The sequence below is a fragment of the Corvus brachyrhynchos genome, unplaced genomic scaffold (assembly GCF_000691975.1).
Source record: "Corvus brachyrhynchos isolate BGI_N302 unplaced genomic scaffold, ASM69197v1 scaffold164, whole genome shotgun sequence".
NCBI classification, from domain to species: domain Eukaryota; kingdom Metazoa; phylum Chordata; class Aves; order Passeriformes; family Corvidae; genus Corvus; species Corvus brachyrhynchos.
Genome location: NW_008237426.1, coordinates 782,815 through 794,302, shown reverse-complemented (window position 1 = coordinate 794,302; position 11,488 = coordinate 782,815). Strand labels below are relative to the sequence as shown.

At 44.8% G+C, this 11,488-nt stretch overlaps 1 protein-coding gene across 1 annotated transcript in view; it reads left to right on the top strand.

The window, feature by feature from the left end:
* MYO9A (myosin IXA) overlaps window positions 1-11,488 on the top strand; it is a 168,951-nt gene that overhangs the window by 120,454 nt on the left and 37,009 nt on the right. Inside the window, 4 exon segments of the mRNA XM_017731129.1 lie at window positions 503-624; window positions 1,622-1,763; window positions 2,476-2,671; window positions 6,960-7,114. Coding sequence (XP_017586618.1) covers window positions 503-624; window positions 1,622-1,763; window positions 2,476-2,671; window positions 6,960-7,114 — 615 coding nt within the window.

Below are 11,488 nucleotides of genomic sequence, written 5' to 3'. Positions count from 1 at the left end.
GGCACAGGGTGCCCAGAGCAGCTGTGGCTGCCCCTGGATCCCTGGCAGTGCCCAAGGCCAGGTTGGACGAGGCAACCTGGGATGGTGGAAGTTGTTGCTGCTCATGGCAGGGGGTGGAATGAGATGAGCTTTAAGGCCTCTTCCAGCCCAGACTGTGCTGTGGTTTAGAAGCAATCCAGGAAAAGGAAAATGGCAGTCCACAAGTGCTGGGTGCCCTTGGACTCCCACACAGCCACCCTGTGTCCGAACAAACGTCTGGTGCATCTGAAATTGTGAAATGCTCTGTGGTTCCCTTTGTTTCAAGTTGTTCCAGAGGTTCTTTATCCTTTTCTTTAGAATCAAAGAAAGCATTGATGGAATATCAGGAGTAAGGATAGATAGAATAAGGAGAGATGTTTGTTTTGGTAAACAGTGTATCAGTTTCCACAAAACCTTTTGGATTTTGTCTTTTATTTTTGCTTGCACCAAATCATCATTATGTCATCTGTGGGGGTTTTTTCAGGAGGAATATAGAGCAGAAGGAATTAGCTGGCACAACATCGACTACATAGACAACTCCAGCTGCATCAACCTGATCAGCAAGAAGCCAACGGGGCTGCTCCATCTGCTGGACGAGGAAAGCAAGTGAGTAGGAAAATGCTGGCTTTGGAAATGAGATTTGTTTTTTCAGTTAAAACGTGTTTATCCTCCAGTTTTCTGAAAAAAAAAAAAAAAACCAACTTCCCAGAAAGGTGCTAATAGCTCACTGGGCTGATTGGTGTTTCTAGTGTTGCTTTCGAGGTGGCGACACACAGAGTGGAGAATCAGCCAGCTGAGCAAAAAGCCTTAAAAAATAATTACTGAAATTCCTTTCCAGAATTTCTTCCATTAAAGGGAAGGGAAAAGGTTTCCCTTGCTTCTCTCTTCATTTCTTTCCCTGTCTCTTGGGGTGTGACCATGTGAAGGTGCTGAACCCAAGTGCATGAGCTAAAGCAGGATGTGTAGGTGCTGTTGTTGAGAAATAAGGTGGATTTATCAATTTACTGGTAAAAATTGAACCCAAATAAAGCGAGGGCACTTGTCCATAGGGGCTGCATTTCCACAGGGTTTCATGGGCATCAGGGACTTACCTCAGATTTGCATCCTTGGTTGCATCCATCCATCGTCCTGGGAGAAGTTCTTGGGTGAATGTGTGGCTTCCGGGGCTGCTTTGGTGTGGAAACTTCTGAGCAGAACAGTTCTCCCATCGACTGCTTGTGCCAGTTCCCTCCATGTGAAAGGCAGGGAAAGGCCAGGTGGTTTTGCTGAGGTCACCTCAGATCCACGTGGCCCAGGGCACGAGGTCTGTTCCCACCATTTGAGGTCTCTCCCCTACTTCTTGTCTCGTTGACAAGAAACCAGCAGTGATGGTCTCCCAGTGATACTGTAATTGGGTAAAGTTGGGAAATAACACCTCCATGCTGCAGATTTCCATGGAGCTTGAGGATGGAGGGTTGGCTTTCTCTTACCCAGAGGCTCTGCTGAAACAGACACAGAAGTGGAAGCTCAGAAGGTCTCTGCTTTCCCTTTTGTGGCCAAGAAAGAAGTGGAAAAGTTTTCCCGTTGGGTTTACAGCTTCTTCCTTTCAATTCTCTCCACTCAGTTTTCCTCAAGCCACAAACCAGACACTGCTGGACAAATTCAAGCGTCAACACGAAGGGAACTCCTACATCGAATTCCCGGCGGTGATGGAGCCGGCTTTCATCATCAAACATTACGCGGGCAAAGTGAAGTACGGCGTCAAGGTCTGTCACCCAGCTGTTCCCCGGCAGCTGCTTTCATCTAAATCTGGGATAGGGAAGGAGAGCCCCAGAGGCTCCACAGAGATGTTTTGGAGAGGACTTGTCTCAAGAAGATGGGAGAGTCAGGAGAGAAGTGTTCGGGGAAATGAAAAGGTGGTAGGGACTGGGTCATCCTGTTCTCCTCCACGTGGGCATTTCAGGAAGAGTTTAGGGATGCGCACTGAGTTCAGTGCTATGCCCCAATGACGAGTTGAAATCGGGTGTCTGGTGGCCTCTCTGGCCTTCGTTTGTGTAGAAAACCCAGTGTTTTACTCATCATTAGCCACCTTTACTACAGGTCATGTGTGCTTAGGTCTCAGCATCCCACTGCCACAGGTACTTTCTGGAATCCCCCGTGAACGATTCCAAAGTTGGCCCTATTTCTATTCATGCCAGCTATTAGCAGAAGGAAGTCTGGTGGGCAGATGAGACTCTGTGAGAAACAGCCTCAGGATTTGCGGCTGCAAATCTCTCATCATGTTTCTGATGCAATAAACGCACGTGATAAGCATCAGAGATGATGGTCATGAAGAGGTATCTGATACGGGAGCCGGAGAGAAAGACAGAAACAAGATTCAATAGTTGTGCTGGCCCAGAGATAGCCTGGAAGATCCCACCTGGAGCATCTTGTGGGCATTGTTTATTTTCCTCTTTTCTCCTCCTTCTCCTTCCCTAGGATTTCCGAGAGAAGAACACGGATCACATGCGCCCGGACATCGTGGCTCTCCTGCGGAGCAGCAGGAACGCCTTTATCTGCGGCATGATCGGGATTGATCCCGTGGCTGTTTTCCGCTGGGCTGTCCTGAGGGCCTTTTTCAGGGCCATGGTCGCGTTTAGGGAGGCTGGAAAACGATATGTGGAGAAGAAAACTGGTACGTGTGCCCATCAGCTGGTCCTGGAGCTGTTTTCCAGTGGCAGTTCGGGTCTAGTATGTTATTACACTGTTTTAAGTAGCCTGACTTATTAGGAGTTTTTCATCTATTAGAAAACTCATTAAAATAACAGGTAGATTTTTTGCAGAAGTCACATTTCAAGGTACATTTGGATTTTAACATGTCATAAGGAAGTATTTTCGTTTTACTGCTGCTTTAATTTTTCCTTTTTGTAGGATGCATGGATAGAGAAACCCAAATCATTCAAACAGAGACATACAAATTATCCAACAAAAATAGCAAATTATTTTTGTAGTAGTTCTTGAGCCTTTATTTAGATCTGGAAACAAAAAAAGGCAATAAATCTTCCTATCATTTTCCAAGCTGTTCACCCTTTCAGCTGCAGGAGAGCATGTCTCTTGTCTAGCAAAATTCATGGCTTTGCAGTCATCCAGAACCACGGATCACGGGGGCATTAAATTAAAGGGAAGTGATGGTGCATCATCATGCTGTGGCAGGCAAGACCTGGCTGTGCTTTTAGACCATTTCTCTGCATAAAGCAATTTCGGGAAGACAAGTACAAGCTATTACTATTCATTTCTGGGCACAAGAGGGCTTGAAATCCATGATGGAATTAGAGCCTCAGCAGGGAAAATGTCAGCTGGGTTAAAATGAAGTGCGGAGCCACACCATGAATTATTTTGCAATCAGTGAGGTTTGCATTGTGGAGAGCGAGGGAGCCTGGGACAAGGAGTGCAGGGATGGAAGCTCTTCAAGCAGAAAGAATCATTTTCTTGGGAGAGAATCCCAAGAAGAGCAGAATGCAAAAAATCATCTTTCAGCTCTGGAAGTTCTTCCTCTGACACCTGTCAGATGCAGCATAAGAGAGGAGCTGATTCTCATGAGCCTGAGTCTGTCTGGCACATCAAGGCAGTGTTTTTGGACAGACTAACCAAAGAGGGAGATGGCAAAGATGTTTGGCATTGGAAGAAAGGCCACTTCAAAGAGGTGGCTTCCAAAATCCACCTTTGCATTTTCATCTTGCATAAACCCCAGGCTGAACTCAAATGAGCTGATCCAAGAGATAAGAGAAGTTCATTTAATCTCAGGAAGTAAGAGCTGATTTCAAGCCCTGCTTCGCTTTCTGTGTCTCTGGCAGCTGGTCCTGCTCACTGCCATGCTCATCTCCTCACTCCCGCTTTTCAGTCCAGAGTTTGTAGCAGTAACTTGCTTATATCTCTTTCTCTATATATATCTATATCAATACCTAGATATGATTATAGATATATAAATAACTGGGTGAGTCCAGGAGGTCTTGAGACAATTCTGAGACTCAATTCTTGTATCGCCTTCTCTTTCCATACCAGCATTAACTAATGCATGGTGATGGCTGAATTTCTAAACCTTTTCATGGTGCTGCTCTTGTATCTGTCCATGTCCTTCAGCCTGTATTCAAATGGCTTTGTGCTTTGTACCCTCTGGGTTTTGAGTCAAAGAAAAAACAAACCCCTCAGAAAGCCAGGTAAGGTTTGTCTCAAACTTCCCAACAATCCTCCGATCATTTATACCCTGATCTTCTGTGTGCTCCAAATTGGGAAAAGGTCATGAGAAAGTCTCCATTATACAGGCAGCACTACTGGGAGGAGATGACCTAAATCTAAATTCCATACTGAGGTACACCTCATCTGTGGGAAAACCTCAGCCTACAAGCAGTGGCAGAGCTGGGATCACTGTCCTTGCCCTCTTTGGAGAGCTACCCACCATGTCCAAGCATGACCATCCAGGCTGGACAGGCCTTGGAGCAACTGGGTCTAGTGGAAGGTGGCAGGGGGTGGGACTGGATGATTTTTAAGGTCCTTTCTAACTCAAAAGCATTCTGGGATTCTGACTTTGCCCAGGTCACGCTCAGCAAGGTGAGATCAGTAACAGTGTTTCCATCATGTTTTTGCTGGTGTGACCTCACACTCATCTCCTGTTCCGTTGTCGTCCTCCAAAATCCTGTCACCAAAGCAGGCGGCTGTGGAAGAGGTGGACGTGGACAGAAGGCTCAGCCAGTGTCAGGACAGTGCCATGGGCTGGTGTAGCATGATGCTACATGATGCTGGAAGTCCCTTCTTCTCTCCAAAATAATGCAGAAAAGCCCCAAATTGATGCTTCACCTCCATGGCAGAAAACATTTGTGAGTTATCAAAGTATCACTAAAATTCTCCCATATTGATAGATAGAAGCAGAGAACCAAAGACAGCACATATTTGAGGTTTATTTTGGTTTTTATAAAAAAAAAAATCCTTGATGGCTTTAATTAGCCTGATTTCGGCATCTACCTGCCCACTGATGTGAGCTTCTGATAAAATGATGGTAGAGTAAGAAAAGCCTCTCTCACACGTTCATCCACATGCACACACTTAATATTTGTACAGATATTTTTTCAAGACATGCTGCCCGTTCTTGGTTTCTGAGGTCCTTTCCCCATCCAGCAGGCAGGTGAAATGAGGGAGCAGGGAAATATCCAAAAGATGCTTCTTTTAATTAAAGGCTCTTTGCACTCTTTGTCTGAATCCCAGCTGCATCTCTCGTGCTTGTACACTTGCAATACCCAGTGGGGATTTTCTGGAAGAATCCCTGGCTTATGTCCAAGCAGCTCTGCAAATTTTTGCTCTGCCTCCTTTCCACATCATCCTTTTGGTTGTCTCCTTCATGCCAAGCAGATGCTTCTGGAAGGATAATCAGCATTTTTTCTTGCTGGCTTTGGGGACTCTTCTTTTTTTGTGCTCCTGATACCCTCCTAGTGCAGCTTTTGGTGATTGTGTGATCGTCCTCGTTAACTTGAAGGTGAAGAGCAGCAAAGTGGAATTTTGTTTGGTACTTTTGTGTTCTGCCCAAGTGATGCTTCTTATGGTGCTGCCAACGCTCCTCAAGTCAAAGATACCAGGATCGAGCAAGCTGCACTTAGCTGAAGGGTGGAACTCTTCAATAATTTGATTTTTAATTATTTTTATTACTGAGTTTATCAATGCGGATTTAAGTGGTTCAATAGAACTGCGTGTTAGACCTGGATTTGTTAGTGAACTTGGATTAAAGGAACACTATCAAGCTTTTTAGGAAAGAAAATTGGCTGATTCACTTTCTTTGCTGTCATCAATACACATTTATGCAAAACCCTCTAATTCTCTGTTAGCAAAAATTTAATGGAAAAAAATGGTGCTGTTCATACAAACTAGGCTGTGGAGATTTGGTTTTGCTGGACCTAAATCCTTGCTCTGATGAAAGTTTTGTGGTCCTGAGGCTGTGCCTGCCCTCGATGGGCTCTGCAGTTGGATTTGGGCAACAAGGGTTGCTCCCTGGCTTCTGCAGATTTATTCCTGAAGCTGGTCACCAAAAAAACCACTGCCCCCAAAAATAATCAATAAAAAATGCAAATAAAGGTGCCAGCAACCAAAAACTCGGTGTCTGAGGTCTCGCTGGTGTTAAGGTGAGGAAGACAGCCCTTGACAGTGTTCCTGTGGAAGATTCAGGTCAGCCCTTTCCGATGGTTTGATGCGTTGGTGTGAAATGCTCCCATAGGTGCTGGCACAAGGCGACTCCGTGGTGACCTCCCCACGCCTTGCTGGGAGTGTGGCACATCCTGGACTTGGCCAACCATGACAGAGAGGCTCTGCCTGTTGGCACATTGTCACTGGTGTCACCTCTCCTCCACCCTGTGCTCACAGCTGGGCCATCAGAAGTCCCCTTGGCCACACATTGGTTGTTTCTTCCAACTCAAGCCTATCGTGCCAACCTCCAGACTCTGTGTTCTCTGCCCTCAGGGAATATGGGAACTGTGCTTAATGCAAATAATTTACATTTTTCCTTTTAATTGCCAAAATCTGAGCAAAATGTGGCACTAGGATGCAAGATGAGAATTCCAGGTGGTTGCATCACAGAACATCTGGACAGGGATTTGCAGGTAACACCGGACAGAGGCACAGAAAAGATTTAAAAAATAAGTTAATAAAAATGAAGATGTATCTAATAATCCTCTTTTTGCCCACATAATCTTGGAGTGATTATTAAGTGATTATGCTCTGTCTAATGAGGATTATAATTGGGACTGGGACATGGTCCAGCCCACTGCTCCCGTGCCACGGTGCTGTGTGGAGGAAACCGCAGTTCAATTGTGTCGAGCACGAAAATCGTGTGACCCTCGAGCTCTTTCGGGCTTGTTCCTTCCCCTCTCCTGATTTCTGCTTATAAAATCTTTCTCTTCTCTCCATTTGTTTTTTTGTTTGTTTTTATTTTGCTTCCCAAGGGCATGATGATGCAGTGCCATGTGCGGTTTTGAAAAGTGTGGATAGTTTTAGCTTTCTCCACCACCCAGTGCATCAGAGGAGCTTAGAGATCCTGCAGAGGTGCAAGGAGGAGAAGTACAGTAAGGCTGCACCACCCGCCCTCCCCTCTGATATCACACTCACACGTCCAGAAATGGAAACCAGGTGCATTCCGTGTAGAAAGGGTAAAAGAGTGCCTGAGGAGCCTTCCCTGCTCAAACCAGCTGCCTCAGAGCAGTGTTCAGCCTATTGGGAAATGATTAGGCAGGGTTGGAAGAGTCAAATTAAAAGCAAACCCACATCTCTTGAGATCCCGCAAAAATCATTTTGTTGGCAATTTCCCCATTTACTCACTGACAATAATAAAAAATATTCCTGATACAAGGCTGGTACAGCTGGAATTCAACTGAATTTGGATTTCAGTGGACTTCAGAAATATCTTCATCTTGTGAAAATGTTGTTTCCCAGGGCTTCTGCTTAAAACAGAGGCATTGTCAGTGTTATTTTACGGAATGATGCACTTGGTCTCCATTTCTTCATCTTCACTCCTCTGTCACGTAATAAACTCATCCTGCATGACAACATGGACACTCTTGCCTGCACTACTCTATTTTATTTTTATATTTAAATAGATATTTGGTGCTCTCATGTTTAGATATATTACTTTCCTACCATTATTCTCTTCCTTCATGTTGTGTGTTAAAGCTGAAAGAAATAGAGCTGCTCTGCATGGGCACAGCCTCAGCCCAACTTGCTTAAACTTCATGAAATTTAGGTGTAAGTGCAAACGACCTTTTTTTCTGCAGAGCTGAGCACGGTAAGTACAGTAGGTGCATGTTAAATCTTCACAAATCTGGTTTTCCTGTTAGAAACCTTCTGTCAGATGCCTGTGCTTCCTGCAGCATGTGAGGTTGGGCGACCAGAGGTGATTTAGGCCTTAATTTAGGCTTTCATTCTTAATTTAACTACGTTATTTTCCCCTACAAGTTCCCAACGCTGCTATCAGAAAACAAAAAGGAGTGATACTAAATTTTACTTGATTTTAGATTTTTTTAAGTGGTGTTGTGCCAGGTGGCCTTACTGATACTACTAAGAAACTATTGGAAAGGAAGATGATTATCAGCAGAGTAATTTTACTTGCAATTAATGAGTCAATTTAACTTAAATTTTTAAGTTGGCTCAGCAGTATGGGAGATTTTGGGGGGTTTAGTTTGCAGTTCCTTAGGTGGGAAAAAGGAAATTCATAAAACTCAAGAGATGCTTAGACTTTTAATTTAGTGGGAAGCAGGAAGTTGAGCTCATTGTTGACCTCAACACTTAAAACCTCGCTTAGGTAGACTGGTCCACACAATTTGGGGTCTCTTAGGATAAATCCAACGAGTGGGTCTAAGAAGAACATTGCCGTAGTTTGTGAATTGGCATCTGCCCAGGCAAACGAGTAATTCTTGTTCTGCATTCAGAGATCATTCCCATCTTCCCACGGGGTGTGCTCCTGCTTCCCCAGGCTTCCAGCCTTGGCAAGCTGAAGTGGGCTTGGAGCGTGTGTAGCACTGGGGTTCGGAACCCAGCAGGTTTTGGGCCCCACAGGCGAGCTTGGGCCCGGGGACTCGGCTTTTCTCACAAGTCAGATGAGGTTATACATCCATGTCATCCTTGAGAGAGGAGCCAAGGTCATCTCCTTGTCTTGAGTTGTGCAATTAGCTCTGAACAGAGGGAAAACAAATTGGTTTGATGAGTTTATTGAGATTCCCTGTAGGTGCCTTGGTATTCAGCTTCTGGAGCCAACTGGTCGCCCTTCCCTTACCATCAGCTGCTTCCCTGGAGTCCACCAGGTCCTCTGGAGCAAGGCACTGAGTTTAGACACCTCTGATTCAAGACTGGAGCTCTGCTGGTCACATTCATCCATAGGGAGTAGATGGGGATTATCCAAAACTCTCCTTAACAAGAGCAAAGACCTGATAGGCAAATCAGTCCATCTTTCCAAAAAACTCCAGCTGAAGGAAAGGGAATATGCTTGAAAAATCAGAATAATTTTCTGCCTGAAGTGTAAACCAGATCAGGCTGTGTTTGAGCTGGATGAAGGGAGTAAATCTTACAATTTAATAGCCCATATTCACCGTACACAATCTCACGGCCCCGTGCCACTCACCAGCTGAAACCTAAGACCCTTTTACCTTCTATTTGTAAAAATCCCCCTTATTTCCCAGAAAAGAGGCTACAGCAACGTGACAGCTTTTTTTGGCTGTATTCTTTCCTTAAAGAGCCAAGTGATGGCACAATATAGAAAAGTCTTTGTATTTGGTGTATCTAAAGCAGTTCTCTTTAACCCAACTTGTGCACTGTGACCTTTATTAATCAACAAGTCACTTAAGGTGCCGAGCTGGCACAATGCAGTTTAAAGGCAGCTGTTACCTGGAAGCCTGAAATAGAAATTCCCTTTTCCTGAGCAATGCAAGGTGTGGATGCAGGGATAATTTGATACAACCTTGTCTTCATCACTTCAGCTCGACTTGCTGGGTTGGAAGGTGATTTGGGCCTTTGCTTTCTTTGGTGGCGAGTGCAGGGAAGGGTAGGAAGACAGATTTTGCTCCAAAAAGAAGGGCATGGATTAAAAAACTCTTGGAAATACCAGTGAAATCTCATTTTTCATGGACTGCTTTAGGCTAGAAAAGCCTTTTGGGCCTTAATGGGGAACTATCCAGGCATATTAAAATATATTAATTCAATCTATATTAAAAATAGATCCAGCTACACGTTAGGTGCTTTCTTAGTGTAAAACTAGCTACACACAGTACTAATGCAACATTTTAAGCAGATTCCTGATTATTCCCATTTTTTCCCTCTTTACAAAAGGGTTTCTTTGTGCTCTAAATCATCAGAACTTTGGGCACAGAAATGCCAGTCTTGAAAGAGACACAAGAACACTCCTAGGACAAGAAATGTAACCAAAAAAAGGCTTAAATGGCAAAAAGAGAGTTTTGAGCTGTGGGTATTGTTAAGTGCTCAGATGCATTACCTACCTTGCTTTCCAAAAACCTCCAGTGCTGGAGATGCCAAACCTTCTCAGCAGGAGTGATTTGGTTGGTCCTGCTTTGGAGCACAGGAGGATTCAAAGGTGACCTGGGGCAGCACACCCTCAAATTTTCTTTTGCTGATGTTTCCAGGATATTTGGGCACCTTTAGATGCAAAAACTTAACCAAGTGGACCATCAACCTTTTCAGGGATCTCCTGTGCAGTGTTCAGCTTCAAGATGAGCTGTTACAACATCTCAACAGGGCAAGGAGGGCAGTAAATGTCCTGTTAGAGGGACGTCACCACTGACTTTGGTAGGGATTCATCTTCTCCTCAGGAACTGCAGGCTCAGAAGAGCAGGATGGGCTCAGGTCTCAGCGTATTTGCTTTGTGTTCATCTTTGGGAATAAAAAATCTTTTAGCTCAGCACCTGGGCTGCATGAGACAGTGGAATTATAAATATGGGGAAGATGCCATTGCTCCCTCCCATCCTGCTACAGACTATAGCTTAGACTTCTTTCTTTTTAGAAAGCTTTTTTCCCCCTTTTTTTTCCCACTGTAGGTGTCTCAGGGTAGAATAAAACACATTTTCCCCATGCTGAGGTGAGAGCTGTGATTTTTCCTGTCTCACAGCAGCGATTTTGAGACAGTTATAAAATTGCTCAGCTGTTTCCATGTCAAACTCCACATTATCAGATCTTCACATTTCTGTGGTTTGGTGACTTGAAAAGTGTTTTGTTGTCTACAGAAATTGTCTCCTGTCTTCCTAAGTGCTTGGTTACAAAACATTTCCACTTTGGGGAAGATAACAGCTGCTACTGTAACCATGTGTGGCAGCTTCCTTGGCTGAATACAAAATAGATACTTTATTTAATATTTTCTTTTATTAGATATATTTTATTACAAATAAATTACTCCAGGTATCAAAGGATATAGGCTCAATAGGCAGTCAAGCCTTTATTAAACAGTATATAAGGTATTTCCTACTTGCTGCACATGTCCATCTGTGGAAGGAGGGAGAGAAGAAGTGCCTAAGGAATAAATGACCATTTTTCCAAGCATTCTAATTATGTCCAGGTGTTTTGCCCATGCCAACTGGGTTACCCCATGCACAGTGGAAAGCTTGGGAATCTCTTGGACATGGAGAACACGGGTGGCTGCTCCCCCCCATCAGCCCCTTCCCTCACCCCCTTGGCTGGCCAGGGCAGTATGTCCCTAAAACACCCCATGCGTGTGTGGGAGGGGAATTAGAGGCTGGAGCAAACAGTGTTACTCAGAGGGTGATGACTCTGGCAGGGAGGTGGGACTGGGGAGTGATGGCATCCCTGGCACCTGGCTGTGCCCGGCATGTGCCAGGACACGTCCGAGCTGCTCCGCGCCGGAGTCAGGGCTCAGCTATGGCTCTGCTGATTGTCTGTGGGGATGGCTCTGCTAATTGTCTGTTGGATATGAGCCAGCTGGAAACGTCTTCTTCATGTGCTGCTGCAGGTATCACTC